The sequence below is a fragment of the Cricetulus griseus genome, chromosome 3 (assembly GCF_003668045.3).
Source record: "Cricetulus griseus strain 17A/GY chromosome 3, alternate assembly CriGri-PICRH-1.0, whole genome shotgun sequence".
Lineage (NCBI taxonomy): Eukaryota > Metazoa > Chordata > Mammalia > Rodentia > Cricetidae > Cricetulus > Cricetulus griseus.
In genome coordinates this window covers 74,834,363-74,856,506 of record NC_048596.1, presented here as the reverse complement: position 1 = coordinate 74,856,506, position 22,144 = coordinate 74,834,363, and the positions used below count along the sequence as shown (strand labels likewise).

The following is a 22,144-nucleotide window of genomic DNA, read 5'->3' as shown; positions in this document are numbered from 1 at the left end:
CCCTGAGCCCCTTGGCTCCACCTCAGAGCCTCTGTCAGTCCTCTGACTTAACAACCCATCTGGATTTGTTGTCAGCTAGTTCCCTTGGGCCCATACCTGCTTGCTCCATATGTTGATAAGCCCACAGCATGGAGGAAGCTCCAAGAGCAGGCCTTTCTACCTCTGGGACTTCATGGATCTGGAGTCCCATGACTAGCCTTCTTTCATACTGACAGAGTAGGAGAATGACTGCTAATGCAGGCAACACTCTAAGGGCCTGGACATGGCTGTGCCTGATGCTTGGTCAGTCTATACTTCCAGTACTGAACAAACTCATATCTATCACCACCCTCTCTTCTTTCATCTAATTTGATTATGTTCTTATCACTTGCAACCAAAAGAATTTCAGTACTTAGATTCTCTGCATTGTTATGGGTTAAATCTTCAATGCCCCTCATAGGCTTATATTTTAAGTGCTTGGCTCCCAGCTTGTGGCATGATTTTGAAGGCTGTGGAAACTTTAGGGGGTGGGGACTGGCTGTCATAAGTAGGTCACTAGGGTCTTGGAGGGTTCTACCCTGACCCAAGCTCTGACCTGTCCTCTCTGCTTTGTGGGTCGTCATTATGTGAACAACTATTGCCACATACTCCTGTTACCATGGACAGAGCTACTCCACCCTGTCTTGCCCACTATGATGGCCTGAAATCCCTCTGAAGCTGTGAGCCAAAATGAGCCTTCACCACATAAGCGTTTCTGTCAGGGTTTGTCACAATGACGGGAAGGTAACTAACACAGCATTACATTTTTCCCTCCTCTTCCTCCTTCTCCACCTCTTGAGGCAGGGTCTCTCCTTATAGTCCAGACCAGCCTCAAACTCATGATCCTTCTGCCCTAGTCTGCTGAGTGCTAGGTCATGACATGAGCCACCCCGTGTGACACCCTCTACATTTGTGAGCCACAAAAATCTACCTAACTGCTTGCCCTCTGGGGTGTGGGCAAGAGACCCAATGAACTATGACAAGGTAAGGGTCAAACAGTGAGGGTTATGGGTGGCGGCTCTTATAGCATGAGTTTTGATGGTGAATTAGAGAGTGGAATTAGGCTCCCAGAGAACTCATCCTGTCTGTGCCTGGCTACAAGGAGGAACTAAAGCCACCATAAACCCACCAGTCTCCAAAGTAGAGTAAGCTCCATGAATGAAATGTAAGTCCCTCACCCAGGGAGGATGGGGACTGAGCACAGCACTCCACCCCAATCACAGGCAGGAGGCAGGAGTGGGCTCAGAACTAGCCCCACAGACCAGGGTTCCAATGAAGGGTTCACAGATTAGTTAGAGTGGACCTCAGAATATTCAAGCTCCCAGGCCCCATGATGGGTGGAAAGAGCCACTCTTTCTTCCCCATCTAGTTCCTCAGACTAGGGGTGTCTGCAATGCCCAAGGAACCTTCGAGATCCAGAGCTCGACCCCCCCCTTGGTGGTATCCATAACTCTCCCATTTCCCTAGCCCTGTGCTTTGACCCCAGCTCCCATTTAAAACATTGCCCAAACCCTAGCTTTCAAGTCCTTGTTAATTTTTACTTTATCCCTAACATTCCTTTTCTCATTACATAACAAAATAGGCTGTTGCTGAATTCACACAGCTGGTTATTTCCAGGGAAACGGACAGGTGTCTCTTCATGCCACGTGGATCTTACTGAAAGCCCACAGTGAGCCGGAATGTGAAGGAATTTTCCAAATGGCTTGTTTTCCTTGATCAGCTGCATTTTCCCCAGGAGCTGGAGGAGAGTGGAAATTGTCCTACCTGCTTACAGTCAGTCTTTCTGGGGCTAAGGCTCCATTCCCTGCAGGACAGAGGAGGTTCCAACAGCCCTCAACTGACACCACAAGGTGGGGGGAGGGCCACCAGTGTGGAATTAGTGCCCCCAAGCACCAGAAACCCTGTGGTCCCCATAGGCCTTGATTTTTCATGAATGCAGGATTGAAAAGTCTTTTTATTGTTTTCTTTTATTTTCAGACAGGGGCTTTTTATGTAGCCCAGGTTAGCCTAGAGTTTTTAATCCTCTTGCCCCACCTCCCAAGTCCCAGGATTTCAGATGCTTAACAGGATCCCTGGATCTTTGGTTGACTTTTACTTGTATAAATATAAATACAACGCAATCTGGAACATTCTTACAACCTTGTTGTCTTTTGAAAATGCATAATTTAAAATTTTTAATTAAAATAATTCATACGCTTTTGTGTCACAAGAACTAGGCTATGCATGAGCTAGGTGAGTCTTGAACCAATGAGCTATAACCTTGGTTTAGTGTTTTATTTTAAGTGATACACAGTAACTGTACATATTTGGGGGTGGTGTGACATTCCATCACAGGCATATGGTGTGTTGATTAGGACAGTTGACATATCCATCTGTGATGGTGAATCTTCATTGTCAACTCGATAAACTTTAGAATCACCATGGAAACAAACCTCTGAGTATATCTAAGAGGATGTTCCCAGAAAGGTTTAGCAGAGTATGGTGACACCTCCACCCCACATTTGGGCAATGCCATTCCTTGGGCTGGGGTGAAAAGGGTAAAGGGAATGAGAATTCATCTTCTGCATTCTGATTGTGGATTCAGTGGCCAACTGCCTCATGCTCCTGCCTCCGTGCCCCCCCACCGTGGTGGACTGTACCTTTGTACTGTCAGCCAAAACAAACCTTCCTTTCATTAGTGGCTTTTACCAGGTGTTTGTTGCAGCAACAAGAAAAATAATAACTAATACACATCACCTCTGACATTTAGCTGTTCTCTGTGCTGGACCCATTCAGACTCCCTCCTCCTCCTAGTCCTCTTCCTCCTTTTTCTCCTGGCAGGGTTTTCCTATGTAACCCATATCCAATTATTGTCAACCGTAACTACCTTTCTATACAAGACATGACTCCTCCCTTTAACTACACTCATTTAATAATTTATTCTATTAATTTTCTCTTCAGATTTAAGCACTTGAACTCAGAGCACTGTGTGAGTCCCTCCAAGTGCCGTGTACCTCAGGCCCCACAAGCTCACAATGGAAGCAGTGGGACGACATTGCCATTCTAGTCCTCTGTTTCACCACCTGCACAATCACTGCTGTTAGAGACACTAGATAGTCACCTGGGCCTGACACCCTTCGTTGTGGAACCCACATGAGTCCTTGGGCCAGGCCTCACCCAGAGAAGGCTGCTATCTGCAAACATCACCCGCCTCACAATATATTCAAGGACAGCTAGGAATACCAACGATGGTGGCAGCTTGAGGTCCCAGACTAAGCCTCACTCCGGGTGGCCCAGCATGACAGGCATCAGGCTCAATAGCTCTCTAGCTAGGACTTTAGACAAGCCAGCTTCCCACCTGTACCGTGGAAACAACAGTCCGGTCCTCACCATCATACTATGGGGAGTGATGGAGTAAGCTTGTGGCAGGCTTGCCTCACGGCAGCCTCCACTGCAGCCCCCACTGTATGGTGCCACTGCTGGAGAAGCAGATGTTCAGACACTTTGGCTAAAGACATTATGAGAGGTCAGCTCAACCCTAACACAGAACACGCCCTAGACATCACCTCGGTTTGTGTTACATGCTTTGGATTTTTAGTTTTTATCTTTCTCCCACCTGGTGCCATGCAGTTGGATCCTTTCTTACTTTGAGACAGCAAGCTGGCCTCTATCTCATAATTCTCCTGCCTCAACTTCTTGAATGATGGGTTCACAGGAATGTGATACCATGCCTAGTTAACGGTGGGAGATTTCATTCAACAAACACAGCCAGATTCTTATTAAAACCAGACTAAGCAGGCCAAGGGTAGCGCTCAAGGTCAGGACTGGTTCCCACAAAGACTCAGAGGAGCCTGAGTCACACTGGGCCACAGGAATCTGTCTCCCCCATAATGCTGCCATCATGCCCAACTATAATCAGTGGGCTAATTTTCATAATTGCTAATTAACCCTAATAACTGGTTTGCATCAGAGCTGCCTGGCTCTGCTTCTCCTCTAGCTGAGGAACGTTTTCACCTTGGTCTCATCAGCTTCAGCAGGTGGCAGGGCCTAACACACCCCGGGAGTCAGGACTGGCCTTGCCTCTGTACAGCCTGGACTGCCCTTCTTCCTGGACTTCAGGAGCTCCCCTACTCACCCAGGGGGACCCACTGACATCACTCCACCCCTCCAAAGTTCTCAAGGGGCCACCCCAAACCAGGTTTCTGTGTCTTTCCATCAGCAGGTGGGACGCCAGTCTTCCTTTGTAAAAGCTTTGCTCAGCTCTCCCTATCTCCCGAGTGTCTCCTAAGAATTAATGTTAAACCCTTTCTCTCTGCCACCTGATAGCTGGGTCTTCACCACTTCACTGGCTGCTATTAACTTCTGAGTTTCTGCTTTCAGCGATTAATTGAAAAGAAAATTCTTTGTCCTCCCACCTGGTCACACCCACAGTGTGACTCTGTGAAAGCAGTACAGGCCCTTTAAAGCCAGTTTGAAGTGGCTTGATTCCAGTGTCGTGGTTGGCCAGCTGTGCCACCCAGAGCAGGTCAATTAACCTCCCTGAGCCCTGACTTGTTCAGATGTCTGGAGTTATAGAAACGGCCTGCTTGCTCTAGCAGCTCTAGTGGTGGGCCTCCCTGCTGGGAGGAAGAGCCCTTTTTTTTTTTTCCCCAGAGGCCATGATGAGCCTGTGGAAGAAGCTTAGTGGAATAGAGATGGAGATGGCTGCTGTGTTAGCTGATTTCCCTCATTGCTGTGATTCCTGGCCAAAGCAACTTCAAGAAAGAAGGGTCTGTCTGAAGCTCACAGGTCGAGGGTACAATCCATCATGGCTGCTGGAGCACAATGCCGCATCAGCGTCAGGAGACAGAGGGAACATGTGACTCTCAGCTGGCTTTCTCATTTTCACAAAGCCTGCAAGCCCCAGCCTGTGGAATGGTGGCCCTAGGTGAAGCTGGGTCTTCCTCCTCCATTAGCCCAATCCAAACCTCCCTCACCGGCAAGCTCACACGCTTGTCTCTAAATCCCATCCAGTTGACAATGTAACCATTAAAGCCGCTTTGGCTGACAACTGACATGCACTTGTTTGGACTGAAGAAGGTAGACAGGTGGGCTGGAGGCTTCCGGGAAGTAAGAGATACTGCCCCTTCCTGGATAAGGGGCAGGGGAAAAAAAAGGAAGAGAGAGGAAGCTACTGGCCGGAATGAAGCAGGCCCCTCCAGCACTATGAACATCTCCCTCTTGGATCCCCGTTTTCTTAGTCACCCCACTGCTCAGACTGTCTAAAGGCGAGGATCAGCTAGGGCCTCTGCAGAACTGAGTCAGGGGCTCCCTGCTCATCTGGATCTGTGGATCCATTCTCAGAACAGTGCGTTCAGCTGTGTGAAACGAACACACAAGATTACAGAGGGAACCGACTGTGGGGAGCACATTTAACAAAGCACCCGGACTCTTTATGTGGTAACATACATGCCATTTTGTGAGCAGGTTAAACAAGATTTGGTGGATGCCTAATAAGCGCCCTGCTCTGGGGGCTGCCCTTCAGAGCACCTGCTGCAGCTGCCGTGGATGCAGAAAGGATGGGTGCTGCCGGTCACTGCATCCCAGCTCCTGCCCCACAACCACGGTGTGGGGAAATGACAACTGACATTTACAAGCTGCAGAAATAGGGGTATAAATTGCTTTCCAAACCGGTTCACAGACTCTAAATTCTGTGGACTCCAAGTCTGACCTCGCCTTTCTGCCATTCCCTAATGGCTGCTCCTCCACTATCCCAAAGGCCTAGGGGCCTTACCTTCTGCATGGAGGGGTGCCTGTTTTAATCTCCTGCATCCTCTGTCTCTCGATTCCCACAGCAGCCTCCCTGTCCCTATTCTCAGTCTCTCTGTGCCTCTCCCTCCCGCCTGACCCCTGACACTTCATGAGTGCTACACAAAGCACTGTCACGGAGCTATAGCCCCAGCTCCCCTTTTAAACTTTTATTTTAAAAACAGAGTCTCACTAAGTTACCCGAACTGGCACTGAATTCAGTCTGTTGCCCAGGCTAGTCTTGGTACTTGTGTCTCAGCTGCCACAATAGTTGGAATGACAGGCCTGTGTGTACCCAGCTCCCTACTACCACGCTACTCTGCTTGGTTCTATCCAGGCTCCACCCTGAACTAAGAGCTCATCCCCAGTGCAAACCTGATCCTGTCACTCCTTTATCCTCTAGCTTTGAACTGCTCCCTGACTCCCTGTTGGTTGCCTGCAGGATGAACCCAGGAGGGCCTCTGCAAAGCAGCAAGGTCCTCGCCAGCTCACCAGACTTTCTCGGCAGCTTTTTCCCCTGCCTCTGCCTTCCTGCCTTTCTGAATACCTGAAGTCCTCAGATTAGACTCCTCACAAGCCCTTTCCCCCAGGCCGGCCCTCCCCTGAGTTGTCTGTCAAGGAAACAGTCTGGTTCCCAAGTCCTGCCTCGCATGGCTCCTCCACACCTCAGTTCAGCATCACGCTCCCTGGGTAGCTGTGGATGGCCCTCCTGTCTGAGACAGAGAAGTGCCCGGGCCACGTTATGGTAACTTCACATCTTTCTTCAATACAGCAAGCTTCACAAGAGCACATACTTTTCCTTCACCCTCCACCCCCCAGCCCAGGCCAGTGGCTAGAACCCAGCAGACCTTCAGCAGAAGTTGACTGAGTAAATGAATAAAAGACTGAAGCAAAGGGCAGGAGGGGTCTCAGTCGAGAGCAGCGGGAACTGGATGGAGCCAGATGCTGCACTAGTCTATGGCTAAACCCTTCTCCTTTGCTGGAATTCCCTAGGTCCTCACGGTGCGTTTGATCTGGGGAGCAGGATGTAACTTGTTGAGTTCAGTTCTCTGTTCTTTGAGAAATCCCTCTGGTTTCTATACATACCTCAATTAGAGGCGATTATGTCCCTTGTCAAAGGCTTCTTGCTTCCATTTCATTCAATGGCAGCTCTTCCAGTACGTGAAGAATGGGATTGTCGGCTTTATAGAAATTCAATTTGCACGTGGCTTTTAGGGACAGATGTCTCACGGAGGCCAGCCAGCATAGCTGGCCAGCCCAAGGACAGTGACAACACTCTTCTAGATCATTGTCTGCTCAGCACTCTGACTTGGATCTGGAGATACCATGCATCTGGGGTCTTTTCTTGCTATGCTTCTCCATCTTTCTGAGTTCTATGGGGGAGGGCTTCTTCCTCACCACCTCCATGGGGGGTTCAAGGGTGAAGAAGTCCTCACTTCAAATGGTCTCCCTTTTGCTCCTCCCTCTCTCTCTTCTTCCTACCTACCTTCCTCCCTTCCTTCCTTCTTTTCTTCCTTCCTCCCTTCCTTCCTTCCTTCCTTCCTTCCTTCCTTCCTTCCTTCCTTCTTCCTTCCTTCTTTTCTTGGCCCCCATGGCTAGGGATAGAACTTGGGTTCTCATGCATAGTTTGCAAGTGTTCTGCCACTAAGCAGCAACCTCAGCCAGAAGGGAATCCTCTTCTGTAGCCCTGTGAGAGCCCCCTCCACACACCCCTCCCAATCACCTCCCAGTCTCATGCCCAAATCCAGCACACATTTCAGCTTCACCTCACACTCACGCTAAGCACCACACAGTTGGCCCTAGGTGTGTGTGCTTGCCACTATAAGACCATACCCTGGTGCCGGCATGCTGTGAACATTTATAAATGGTGGGTCTGCACTCAGAGGAGGTGCAATGGCCTGTCCTCTTCCATCCTCACAGAGGATGTACCCAGGTTCAGGTGTGCAGCAGCCCCTGGTGCTGAGGAAGGGGAGATGATGAGCAGTTGCCCTCTGGTACCGGTCTCCATATTCCTTACCTGAGAGCACCGTGAAGACGGCAGCAAAGGCGTTGAGCTTGAGCCCGTCTATGACGCTGCTGGAGTGGAGGAGCTCAAGACACATGAGGCTGAAGCCGACCACCAGCAGAAGGATGTAGAGCACCTCGGAGACCACCGACAGCCACAGCACCCCTGGAGAATGAGGCAGGAGCAGGTGAGCAACAGTCCACCCGACCTGGCCAGGACCACCCACTGAAGACAGCAGGTCAATGCAAACCCAAGCTCAGCACTAGGTTTTTCTGTGCTGTGGCACCCCGAGGGACCAATGTGGGGTGAAGCTGACACCGCAGGTACACAACAGAGCCATGTGAGGTGCTTTTCCTGGCTCTCTTCATCTCAGCCCTGAGAGTCACACTACCCCAGACTCTACACTGGCAAGCTTTCTATTGCTAAGTCCATTTCAGGAAGGTTCTCTGTTACCTGAGTGACAAACAAACGTCCCTAATCCCATTATCTGACCCCAAGCCTTGTTTATGCCTTTACCTACCCTGCACTCTCCCTTGCACCCTGCCCTGCCTTTTTCTAGAAACCACCACTGCCAGGTCCATGGCTTTGGCCTGTGGGTCTCCCAGGAGCTGCCGTGCTCTGTAGTGAACCTGCTCTCCTGGACACATGTGATCACATTTGATCACATTTGATCATTGGCCTAGAAATGACCTGTCACTGCCCTTCTCTAGGACTGTGAACATGATGTCACTGGGGTGGACCAGGATGGAAGCTCACAGGGTACCTGTGAGAAACTGGAACCATCCCTTCAAGAACACTACTCTTCTGTTTTTCTAGTGGTTTGGCGTGTCACCTGAGTTGCCACAGCTTCTTTTCCCATATCGACCCATCTTGGGCTGTAAGCACTGCTACCCTGTTTAGGGATGGCTGCTGTCTTCCTGTCCCACATTGTCACTCCCTCCTCCTCCTGTCTGCTTGTCACTTGTACAGCATCTGCTTTCTTCTGGTCTCTGCGGTTACCTTGCAGACCCCCATCCCAACACCATGTCTTAAGCATGCAGTTCAGATCTAGTCAGCCCAAGCTTCTTGTCACCCAACTCAGGGCCTCGGGAACAAACTCTGTGCCTCAGTTTCTTCTTCTATAAAACTAGGAGCTGTGGTGTCAGCGCTGGGGGAGAAATAGTTTCTTAGTACTGTGTAAGACTCTACTTAGCCCAATGAGGGACCTGGTCACTCACTCATTTGCTGATGCTGTTATGTGTAAGGAATGTACTGACTTGTGGGAAGGGAGCCCAGGGGCTTCTGACTGAGGTCAACACTAAAGATGGAGTCACTGGGGAGGAATGAACTTGTGGGTCCATGGAAGGGGACAGAAAATAAATGGTAGGAATGGAGACCCACCCAACGTGAATTCCCATCCAATCCACACTGATGTGTTAGACAATTGAGTCAAGCCTGGCAGGTTGCAGATGGACTCAAGACCCTCCATTCAGTGAGAGCTGGCCACAAGATAGCCACAAGAGCTGGTCCAATAGAGAAACCTGGCTTAAGGTTGGGAAGATGAGGACAGTCAACTGTCAACTTAACACAATCTAGAGCCAGCTGGGCAGAGACTCTCAATGAGGAATTGCTTGAATTGGGTTGGACTGTGGGTGTGCCTATGAGGGATTTTTCTTAGTTATGTCAATTGATGTGAGAAGAGCAGCCTAAAAGTGAGTGGCACCATTCCTTGGATTTGGGTCCTGAATAGTCTGAGTAGAGAAAGTGAGCTGAGCAGCAGACACGCATGTGTTCATTCTCTTTGTGCTTGACTGCCTGTGACCAGCTGCTTCCCATCCTTAGCTCTAAGGATGGCAGAGCAGGGTTCTGAAGGGGCCAGATGTTCTGTTCCTTTGCCCAGGAACCTCTGGGGGCTCAAGGGGCCTGGGGTCAAATCCAGGCTGTTTCACTGGCTATCAGAGGCCCACTCAGAACCTCAGTGATTTCTTCTGTGGAATGGGTGTCTGAGAGGAAGAACTAGGAGGTGACTATTCCCCAGAGCAGTAGCCATTACAGTCCTTATGAAGGAAATGTCCTCAAGAGACATGAGTAGGAGACGTGGGGTTGCAGGAAAGACAGGAGGGTAGGCGCTCGGTGGAAGAATTATCTTGAGCTGTCTGACTTGTGTGGCACCATTGGGAAGCAATATCTCAGAGCTGTGTTAACCAGAGCCTTACTGCAATTCTCACTGGTCAGCCTGGCTGGAAGGCACAGAAGGAAATGCATCTTCTGATTAGTTGACAGGAAGGGCTCCAGATGCTCCTATGAGTGCTGGGAGATTGGTGGTGCCCAGGATCCCTTATCGCTGGGTCTGTAATGAATGCCTCTTGCCACTTTAATAATGAGTGTTGTTGCTACTCTTAGCATGACAATTACAAATTCTGCTATTATTATTTTGCTTATGTTTCATAGATAAGGTTTTACTCTATAGCCCAGGCTGGCCTAGCACTCAGATCCCCCATAGTTTAGGGATTACAATAGTGTGTCACTATACCCAATCTGTTATTATTCGTAGCTCCTTTGGGTTAAATGGGTGGAGGCTTCATGCATGTGCTCCAGAGCCCAGTGAGAAGATAAAGAACTGAATTTAGCCAATCTCCCTAGCCTAGTTCTGGGGTACAAGTGCCAGATTCTCCACCCTCAACAACCCAACCTCATGTCACAGACCCAGGTGTGCTCCCCACTGGCACTTTGTCTGACTGCCTAGTGATGCCCTGGTTACCAGTGCCTACTCTGCTCCCAAGGAATCAACCTCACTCTCAACAGGCAAATAAGAGTCCCCTGAAGCAGTGTCTGAGATATAGGTGGCACAGTTCTATTTCCTCACAAAGATCAAAACATTGAGTTGAACCAAAGAATGAGGAAGCAGTTTTATTCCCATTATTCTAAAAGTTCTCATTACCTCCATCCAAAGGGTCCTTAGTGGTACTAATAATGTATTCTTAAAACCTTTCTAACACGTCTCAATTTTGGGTGTATGGTGGGGAACAGGGTCTCATGCCGTCTAGGCTGGCCTCCAAATTGCTATGTAGCCCAGGATAGACTTGAACTCCTGATCCTCCTGCCTCCACAACCCAAATGCTTGAAATACAGGCATGTGCCATCAATGCCTAATTTAATGTGGTCCTAGAAACTGCACCCAAGGATTCATGCCAGGCAAGTACTCTACCAGCTACATCATAACCCAAGTCCCTGATTGTCCATTTTTAAAAGGAGGGTGAGCCTTAGGCCCAGCATGTTCTGGGTAGTTATTTCCTATGCTGGTGATTGTGGATTTCCCTCCCCCTCTATCTGTGCCCACCCAGACATCTTCCCATGTCTCTGCCCAGGTCTGTGTCCAGGGACCTGAGCTACCCATGCCCATGTCTCAGCCCTCAGAGGTAGTGAGACACTGGTGTCTGCCTGTTGCACCCCTGCCCAGGACTGCCTTTGCTGTGTTCTGCCTTCTTGGCTTTAAGTGCCCTCTCCTCCTGGCTAGGGTAGCACCAGCTGTCAGCAGTGGGGACACTAGATAGCACAGGTAACTGCTCTGTGTCATTTGAACAATTTGCTGTGCCCCAGGGACCCTCCCATCAGAGTGATTCCTGTGCTGTTTGGAGGATCCCCACCCCCTCAAGGACCCTCCCTGGCTCATCTTTTTGTGGGGTCAATTCTGGTCTTCCATCAAATCTAGATTCATGTCAGTGGTCACAGTAGCATCTTAGCCAGCTATACAGAGGCACCGGGAACTGGTGAAGAGGAGAGAGGCTCGAACTCCACCTGACACCACAGGACTCTGGGAGCTGTATACTGTATACAGCCACTGTGGAAATCAGCATTGCAAAACAACAAAACAAAACCAGAATGATCATGTGACCCAGTTACGCCACTCCTGGGTTATACCCCAAGGAGTCCAGTGCTGCATGTCACAGAGACACCTGCACATCAGTGTCTATTGCTCCTCTAGTCTCGTAGATAAATACAGAGCCAGCAGATGAGCAGATAAAGAGAATGTTGTATATGCACAGAAGAATATTATTCAGCCATAAAGAAAGAATGAAATGATATCATCTTTAGGAAAATACACAAGACTGCAGTCATCGTGTTAAGTGAAATAGGCAAATCACATTTTCTTCCCATTATCAGAATCTATATTTAAATTAAGTAGAAGGGAGACTGAAGGGTATCAGTAGGGAAAGGGGGATAAGAGAAGAGTGAAATTGATGGAAATACATTATTTACATGTGTGAATGTCATAGTGAAGCCATTTTTTCCTTTACAAATAATATACACTAATTAACACAGAGGGGGAAGACAAGTACTGACAGAGGGGCCTGTTCTGACTTTAATGAGACTACAGCAATTTGAGATACATGCTCAGGCTCAGACACTCCCATCTTCGTTTTATAAACACACACATGGAAAAGGGAGTTGACTTTAGGAAACGTAAGTCAGTGCTGGGATGGCAAGTGTTGGTGTCTGAGGGCACAGAGCAGACGATGGGGATAATAAAGCCGTGGGAGTCTTCATGCCCCATCGGTGGACTGGGAGAGGAGGGAGCATCGCCACCCCCACCAGAGCCTGTGCCTTGGTGATGGGGGAGGGGTCTGTAATCAAAGAGAGGATGGGGCTGGTCTCCTAACTTGCCGCTAATGGCTAGATTTGCAGCAGAGAATGGGTGACCTTCAGGGGCAGAAGAAATGGAAAGATTTCTCATCAGGTGGGGCCGAGCTGACAGTTAATCCTGTTAGCTGCACTTTTTGCCTTTTTAAAAAACAGCTTGGTGAGGTCAACTCTGACCCGCCATTGATGGGATTGATGGGTTTGCAGGAATGATTTCCGTTCCTTGCAGTCTCTCCTCATTCTAGAGCCAGCCAGGGCTGGCTCCTCACTGAGCTCAGAGACACCTGGGGGAATCGAGCCTCGGCCTCCTGTGACCTTGAATGGGAGTCACCTCTATCCCTCGTTGCCCTCATTTGAGAAGTGGACATGGTAGACACGGAGCCAGAGTGGTAGATAGCGCAACAGAAGTCCCTGTGGATTCCATGGGCTTGATGCTGGTGTGTGTGTGTGTGTGTGTGTGTGTGTGTGTGTGTGTGTGTGTGTGTGTGTGTGTGTGAAGTTAAGTAGGACCATTGCTGGTGAACAAGTCTAATTATTAACAATTATAGTCAAGCCTCACTCAGAGAAGGAGGAGATATCTCCTCAGAGCTATGTGGCCACAACGTGCACCTACCACATACCTAGCCATGCAGGGTTGTCAGGAGTGACCCCTTGATAGAGATGCCATTAAAAGACTTGTTTTTACAGTAAGCATGTTTTTAAGTAGAGTTCACACTAAATAACAATGAAAGTATAGATTGCAAACATTTTGTGGCTATCATTATCAAGTACCACACACTATATATAATTGGGTATTCCTTGCCTCTACATGACTGTCAGTGTGCTGGATTTGTTCGGCTCAGCATTACCACAAGCTCAAGAGTGAAGTTTTGTGATGTTAGGACAGTGACAGGAACTTTCAGTTCAATTGTATACTCGTGGGACCAGTGCTGTGTATGCGACCATCATTACACAGTTTGATGGGGCCCAGAAAGGTCATCCCGGAGGGGAGGGGAAGAGCCTGAGATTGGGCCAGTAGCCACCACCATGTGAAGCCACAGCTCCTGTGCCATGCATGAAAACCAGGTCATAATTTATAATCACTGCTAAGGCAGAGAAGGGCAGATGGTGGATTCTGCTCTACTAGAAAGCCTGGGAAGGCGACACACCCCTTTGGGACCCCAGTGTTCTCACCTGAAAGTGGGGTCTCTGCACCCGTTTCCTGGCCCACCCTAAGGATTGGTAGCTCACTGGTGAGTCAAATGCTTGTACCTCTCTGTCTGTACATGTTATATAAAACCTTAGCTACTCCTACTTTGATTCTCAGTGCTCCTGGTGTGATGTCACCCAGGGGACCCCCAAGGCCCGGGACAACAGCCTTAGACAGATAAAGCCATTAGGGGAATCAAAGGGGAACTGTTGCAAAGTCACAGGAAACCAAGTTGTGATGGTGTTTCAAGGGAAAAAAACAATCCATTTTTTCCTCAAAATAAATAAATAAAAAGAATCCATCAGTTTAATACACTGGATCAATAAGTCACAGCACGGTGGCTGTGGGCTGAGTTCGGCAGCATGCCCTGACGCCGAGCATGTTAAATCATGTAAATGACACAAGCCAGTCTGCTGGGGCTGGGAAAGGCTCAGTGGCAGCTGCTGCTTATGAAATGTCAGTGTGGGGGGATCGGTGACCAGAAGGTGTGGGCTGCCAGGAAAAGGCCGGAAGCCTCATGGAAACAAGAGGGGGATGTCTGGAGTCACAGAGCCCCAGCCTGCCTGCAAATGAGAGGCTTCCTGTCCACATCCAAGCTGGGATGTGCATCTCAGAGCAAGGCAAAGGCAGAGCCAGGCTGGGGGCTCCCTGCACCCTCTGGGCTGTTTTCTGTCACATAATGGGAACACAAGGGGAGCGGCACCTTATCAGCAGCCAAGGGACAAAAGTTTGGAGCAAAGAGCTATCTAGAAGGGGAAACTGCAGAGAGACTGAGGGACCTAGCCCTGAGGCAGGGCCAAAAGTTCATCTTCTCCTGGGGGCCTCAGTTTCCCTTTTGGGAAAGCCAGGGTATTCTCCCACAAGCTGCCAGCAGAGCAGACAGAAGCCAACCAGCAGAAATGTCTTGTTTGGCCCACACAATATTTTTAAAAATATCCACACTCATTGTCAACATTTAAAAATAGGAAGTGCCTCATCAAACTCCAGTTTTCTGAAGTTCATTTGCAAATTGGGTGGGTGTGGCATAATGAGCCCAAATCCCCACATAGCCACAGAGATTGGGCCAAGTTAAGTCAGGGATACCTCCAAACAGAGCTCTAACGGGAGCACAGACCCCACCTAGCACCTCAGCCCTTCATGGTTCATCCCTGAGTTTACAGGCCACATGACAAAGCCTAAGGCCATTTCTGTCCCTGACACTACAGGGGCATGGATTTTTTTTTTTTCTTTTTCTGTGTTTGCTTACAGTTTGGTTGATTATCTCTAGATAGGCCAGGCTGCCTTGAATCTGTGAACTTCCTGCCTCAGCCTCCCAGACACTGTGATTGCAAGTATGTCCCACTCCTGACTAAGGATACTGCACTTCAAGGCTCTGGGAGAATGAAAGGAGGCAGAAGAACAGGTTCTCAAGAGAAAGTACCACATATGGCTGGGGGTGGAGCTCGGCTGTGGAGAGTACTTGCCTAGCATGATCAAGGCCCTGAATTCCATCTCCAGCACCATGAAGTTTCCAGAAAGCAATCCAGCCCTGTGACAGACACTTGGGCTTCACACTATGGACTTTATCTGTAGATAAATCCATGGTGTTTTAAGCCACCAAGTTCCTTCAAAGTCACCTCCAATATGCCCCTCCTGCACGCCCTAGTCTCAGCAGTGGTCCCATGGAGACCCCCATGTATAAAGAAATTGTCTTGACACTTCCTTTTGGTGTATCCAGTAGGAGAAGAGCCTTAAGGTAGATCAAGGTACGTGCAACTGACTTTGACCTTCCCTGACCTCTTTGAGCCTCTGGACATAGGAGGTCTTCAGGAGTCTGCTTCCCTCTCTCAGCAATGACCACTGAACAAACCAGTTTGTTTCTGACAATGCTATCCTTCCTCAGAGCTCAGAGGCCACGGTCCCTGTCAATTCTAAACCATTTCTGGCAGACATGCCCTTTCGAAAGGGCTCTGCTGGAAGCTGAAGACAGTCGCAGAACATCTGAGACATGTCATAGTGACCTTGGCCTTCAGCACCAGATGACAGCAATTGCTCATTTTCTTCAGGCCACAGATGCTGACTTTGGGAGCACACTACTGCCTCACATGCTGGGACTGGAGGGGTGGAGTGAGGAGGCTGGAGATTACAAGGCCAAGGTTGAGCTCTGGCCCGCAGGCAGCCTGCAGCCCCCTCCCAGGTCATGCTGGATGAGATGCCTCTCAGCCTGGCTTTTCTGTCTGTACCTTGTAGGCAAAGGGACAGAAGCAGGCAGAGAAGTTTCGAGGAGTCCTGAGGGCAGGCCTTTGGGCTTGTGTGGCATTGTGCTCCCTCCCCACACTTCTCCTGCTCCCCTTTCCTTTTGCCCTTTTCTGTGCCCTTTCTGTCACTCTCAATTTTTGTCCCCCCTTTCTCTTTCTAGCTACCTGTGACATTCGTGCATTTTAAATTCAATGACATGTCCATAATTTTAAAGAATCAAGATTCTTACAGGGCAGGGCCATATCCCCAGCGGTAGACAGTGGCCAGGGCTGAGTGGCAGCCAGCTGAGCACACAGTGAGAGAAGCAGCCCACAGTGTGAACAGACAAGTCATTCCAAGCGGCTGCTGGAGGAAGTTGTGTGAGAGAGGAAAAGCAGGTATGCACAGGCAGTGGGGGAGGCCAGAAGCACTCAGAGAGTTGCAGGGATGAGGCCAGCAAGGCATGATGGGAAATTCCCTGGACCACATAGACACCAGTTGATTCCACACCACCTGTTGCAGGTCTAGAGTCATGGGGCTACTATGTGGTGCAGGAATGGAAATCTTCCCCTGTCCTGGTTGGTGTTGGTTTGTTTCTTTGTTTCTGTCAACTTGACATAAGTCAGAGTTATCTGGGAAGAGGAACCTCAATTGAGAAAATGCCTCCATCAGATTGGTATTTTCTTGATTAATATTTTATGTGGGAGGGCCTAGAGGGTCTAGTCTGCTTTGGGTAGTTACCCCTGGGCAGGTGGTCCTGGGCTGAGCAAGCCAGGAGGAACAAGTAGAAACCAGTGCTCCTCCATGGCCTCTATGTCAGTTCTTGCCTCCAGGTTCCTGCCCTGACTTCCCTCAATGATGCACTGTAGTGTGGAATTACAAGCCAAATAAACCCTTTTCCTCCCCAAGTTGCTTTTGGTTATGGTGTTCATCACAGTAACAGAGACCCTAAGACATCCTGCAAGCCCAACTCTATGTCTACTTGCTATTAGGTCTATGCAAGTGACCTCAGCTCTCTGAGCACCACAGCAGAGATTTAGTGAGACACAGGAACAGGCAAACTCAGGCTTGGCTCTTGGTGGACCTAGAATCTGCTCACTGCCCCCTTTTCCAGAGGAGAACATAGAGGCTGGAAGAAGGGGTGGGGTGGAGAAAACTCAAGTCTCTAGTTTCAGAGAGCCAGGTAGAGTGGGCAGCAGAGGGATATATGGACTACCTAGCAGCTGAAGGCCAAGCCAGCTGTGGCCTGTGCCTTTTGCCCCACTGTGACCCTCTTGCTGAACCTGGGCCCAGCTGTGACCTGATTGAATTCTAATCCCTTCCCAGCCCTGAGTGCCAAGGCGGGATCCCTCCTCACTAACCTGGTTTGAAAAACAGAAGCCACTGTGCCTGTTAGAATTGAATTACAAGTGGCTCCCTCAGGGTTGTGCTTTGGACAATTCCCCCAGCTGGCTTTGGGAGACTACTGAACCTTTAAGAGGTGGGGCCTAGCCAGAAGTAGCTCACTAGGATGAGGCCTTTGAAGGTAATACCTGCCCTTGGCTTTGGCATCCTACTGTACTTCAGGTCCACCAAGATGCGAATAGCTTCCACTACATACTCCCACCATCATGAGTTAATCCACCATGCCTTCTCTGCTATGATTGGTGGAAATGCCCTGAAACCATGAGCTAAAACACAGTTTCCCTCCTTTAGGTTGTTTCTGTTGATATTTTGTCACAGCAGTGAGGAAAGCAACTAAAGCAGAACAGAAAAAATTCCCAAGCCTAGACCCTGCATCGTCACCATTGAGGCACAGAAGAAATTTGGGGCTTCTGGCCCCAGTTTCCCAGAAGCCCCAAATTGAACAAGTGGGTCACACACTTGATCATGGCCATGTATAGTCAGGCAGGGGTGCAGGCACCATGGATGCACTCAACAGGCAGCAAATATGTATCTCCATCACCACCCTATGTTACTGATGAGAGGAAACTGAGGCACAAAGGACACCCAGGACCCCAGGCAACAAGTAGCAGATCTGGGACTGCTTCCAGTAGGAAGGGACAGGGTGGGGGTTTGCATGCCACTCCCTGTGCCTAGAAGCATGTGGGCAAGTGACCTAAACCTTGCTGGGTCTCAGCTGCTTCATCCGAATGATGGGATGCTAGTGACAGAGCCTCGGTGGGAACTTTGAGGAAACAACAAAATACACGAGAAGGTGTCCAGTATGCAGGGAGCAAAGGATTGAAGGCCACAGTGGGGCAGATTGTGGAGCCAGTGGAGTTGTGAGGACAAGAAAGAAATGGCTGATCAGGCTAGAGAATTCCCAGGGGGATTGCGCCAGAAGGATGAGATCCAGAAAAGTTGTACTAGTTGAGGAAGTGGAGGCTAGGAGCTCAGCGATTGTGTTGAAAGCCACATTGAAGGGCTGGGAAAAGGCGACGTGGCTGGGGATGCCACAGGGTTGTAGTGGGTAGATAAGTTCTCCCAGCTACCTAGCAGAGCCGGGAATATGGGGGAACAAAAGTGAACACTTCCCTAGGGACCACCATGAGGTCCTCACTGATGATGGCAGTCTCCTGGTGGTGGCAGCCAAGTCAAGGGGGGTCCCAGATAAGGTGGGGTAGCCATCGAGGCATTGCCTCTGTGGTTCTCAGTGTGCGCGTACCACATGGCCAAGTCTCTAAGAGGATACACAACTCCACAGATTTCATCAGTCCTTCCCATCCCTCATGATGGGAGGGCTCAGCAGCTGAGATGAGGACCTTGGCCTCCGGAAGAGCTACGGCTATTTTCTCTCTGACCACTCTATCCCCTCCTCCATCCTTACTTGCTCCCTCTGGTCACAGTAGTAGCCTCCCTGCTGTCCCTTCAAGGAAACAAACCTGTCCTACCCTTAGGACCACTGAACTTGATGTTCCCACTACCATAAATGCTCTTCCCAGGATCTGCAGTGACCTAAATATTGTCCCCTAAGTGCTCATGTGTTCAAATCTAATGCCCACTTCCTGTCATACCTAGATGCCATATTCAACAGTGTCTTCCTGACCCTGACCTCGCTGCTTGAAATTGCCAACAGCAGTCCCCGATGTGTCTAACCCTGTTCAGCATCACACTGGAGCAGTGGCTGACGGTCATGCAGGTCAGCACCACATATGGCTGCAGCAGGCCCTGGGATGACACTTTATAGCCCTCATGGACTCAGAACCTGATCATGAGGGAGCCCATTCTTCCCACTCTGACAGAGGGTGGGAGACTTGGACAGCCATCAGCAGAGCTGTGGGACTCCAGTGCTTAACAAGATACTCAACTGGGCCACACCAGGAGGGCACTACTCAAGCTGATCTTAATGCATAGGCAGAAGATGGACAAGCTGCCCAAATGTCCCCTGTGGAGACAGATCCCCCTTTGGCTCAGTATGCACCCGGGATGCTCCAGCTAAGGCAGCTGTTTGGTACCTGGGTTTCACTGTGTAGCCAAGCTGATCTCGAACTTGCCACCGTCCTCCCTCTCTGCCTCCCCAGTGCTTGGATGGCAGGCATGCCCATCATGCCTTACTACTAGACTGGGATTATTCTGGCCCAAGGGACATTGCCCTAGAGGGAAAACAGTACCACAGGGCGAGTGCCTGAGTGTGTGTGTGTGTGTGTGTGTGTGTGTGTGTGTGTGTGTGTGTACACGCGCATGTCAGGGAGAGAGGATCCCGTCTGGCCTGTCAGCCACCCTGTGCCAACCCTGGCAGGAGACAGCATCTTTCATCTTGCCCTCTCCCTGCACCCCCACCTGGACCACAGGATCCTGGCTTTATCACTGGCAGAGAAGTTTAAAAATACCCAGACTCCCTAGCTTAGAGTTTGCTCTCTCATCTGGAGGCACCCACAAAGCTTTTGCCAATAAAAACGGCATTTTCCTTTGGTGTTTATAAAGATCAAAGTCCCAGGGAATAAGCAGGCTGGCGGCCTTTGAGAACAGCGGCTTCCCAGTGCCTGAGGTTTGAGGATTCAAAAAAAAAAAAAAAAAGGAAGTTTTTTAAGGAGGCCCAAAAGGTTAGGTTTCCAGACAGTTCACAAAAGAAGGAGCCAATCCAGTTAAGATCAGATGGAAAAATAGATTCAACCTCAGTAGTAATAAAATTTAGATTAAAATCCCATGAGGCAGCTCTTGAAGCAGGCCTATTAAGCAATGATTTTTAAAGATGAACTCTGGGAGGCGGAGAAGAGAAAGTGGCTTTTCCTCGAAGAAACATTTATTTCTCCAGTTTCCCAGGTCCTCTGCAGATAAGAGCCAGGCCACCACATTGGGCATCCTTGCTCTTGACTGCTTCTTTGGGAATGTTCCTTTGTCTCATCCTTCTATGGCTGGCTACTTTTCTCCACTTGGGTCTCAGTTCAATTCTCAATTTCTCTGAGAAGTCCCAGAAGGAACCCAACTCATCCTGCCACCCTACGGGTTCCCCTCTGCTGGGTCCTCCCCACAGAGACAGCTCTTTGTTGTCCCTCTACAGCATTCACTTGCTTTGGCTTTCCCATCTGTGAAATGGGACTTCCTACTGACCCTTCTTTGGCTTTCCCATCTGTGAAATGGGAGTTCCTACTGGCCTTTCCTTGGTTTTCCCATCTGTGAAATGGGAGTTCATATTGGCCCTTCTTTCTTCATAACTCCAGGGACGTGGTAGGCCCTGACATCCTGCATGTTCTGCCTCCACTCTCCCCCCATGATGCTCTGGACAACCCAGCAATGTCCCCTGTGGATACAGAACCAGCTTTTCCTTCCAGGGACCACTCTCTCAGGATTTTGTGCCCTGTGTTCAGGGAGCTGGGCCCTCCAGTTCCAGGGCAGGATTGTGTCCAGGGTAGGATAGGGAACCACTGTTTGGCTCAGGACTGGGCACATGACTGAAGCTGAGTCAGTCAGAGCCCAAATGAGATTTTTGGGGAACATTTGGTTGCCCTTCCCACTGGAGGTGGCTAAACTGGGAAGGGGGACCTGAAGATGAGGAGGGCTCCTCTGTCCCCACAGAATCTGCCCTCTGGAAGCTGGTGCATGGTAAGGCTAACCATGAGCACGTGGTCAAAACACCCGGATGCAGCTGTGCCTGAAGGGGCCTATGCATGAGCGCTTGTGCAGGCTGAGTCCTCTACAGCCCAAATAGCCTTTGTTGGCCTTCGTTAGCCCTGTAAGGATGTCCATCACAGCCCAAGAATGTCTGCTTACTGGTCTGTCTGCCTCCTGGGGAGCATCTCCACCGCTCTGTATGACACTGTTAGGCATAGCACTGACCAAGCCACCAGGGGAGACAGAAAAAAGCCAGGCAGTTAGGGGGCCTTAATGGAGGGGCTGCTCTGTCAGCTCCAGAAGCCGCAGACTGTGATCCAAGCAATTAACCTTTCTGTGGAAGCCAAGGCCAATTATGTCCCGGGGGTGTCTGGGCATCTGTGTAGCTGACCAAATGTCTCAGCCTGTCTTGGTTCTCACAGGCTGAACACAGCACCATCATCTCCCACAGCACATGCTGCTGCCTGGTTTGTCTGTGCCTTCCACTGGCTCCTCCCTCTTTGTTCCCAATGTCCTCTGCACTTCAGCTTTCCCTGTACCCTCCCGTCCAACACCTCCAAGCTTCTTGTGCTGCAGACTGCAAGCGTGCCCCCAAGTTCCCGACCCTCTGGTGAGGCCCAACACTCCACCTTTGGTCCCAGTCCTATGACTTGTCTCAGCCAGGACATTAATGGGACAGGAACACCTTTCAAAACTGATGTTGTGCTGACCAGTGACAACATTATCTCCATCCGGGGCCAGCCCAGACTAGCCCACTGGTGGCTGAGTAACCAGATCCCCCTTGGAGTCAGCCTGGCGTACCTCTGAGGGATGTGTTTGTTATGTGACATGACTGTGTATGTAGATAGCTGATACACCCTCTAGGTGCCCCGGTTCTCCCCAGCTTTCCAATACTCTTCGGCCTAACGTGCCTTTCCTGTCCTGGCTGTGATCAGTGCCACGGCCCATGTGGCTACAACAGAACACTGGTGAGTGGATCAGGAGCAGAGATTCATTTCTTAGGATTTTGGAGGCTGATGTCTGAGATCAAGGGGGTAGCATAGAGTGAGAGCTTCTGCCTATATTATCACATTTGGAATTGGAGGGACAGTAGGGAGTGGCCTCACCACAGAACTAAAGTCCTCAGACTAAACACTTCCCTAGAGTCCCTCCTCCCAGCTCTGTTCCAAGCTTGAGAGTTTCTGGAGAGACAAAAATATTCTACTCATGGCTTGTGCACTTGCCCAGCAATGAGGCTTTCCACCCCACCATGGGTCTCCAGCTTAATAGCCTGTGCCCTCATGTCTCCATGTCGA

General features: G+C 49.9%; 1 protein-coding gene across 4 annotated transcripts in view; it reads right to left on the bottom strand.

The window, feature by feature from the left end:
* Positions 1-22,144, bottom strand: part of Gsg1l (GSG1 like) — a 191,232-nt gene that overhangs the window by 65,425 nt on the left and 103,663 nt on the right. For 3 of the 4 annotated variants that reach the window (XM_035441302.1, XM_027404694.2, XM_035441304.1), the window contains exon 3: positions 7,802-7,954. The exons of the other annotated variant lie outside the window; for it this stretch is intronic. In XM_035441302.1, the coding sequence (XP_035297193.1) occupies positions 7,802-7,954 (153 nt within the window). The remainder of the gene's footprint in view (positions 1-7,801; positions 7,955-22,144) is intronic. 4 annotated transcript variants of the gene reach the window in all.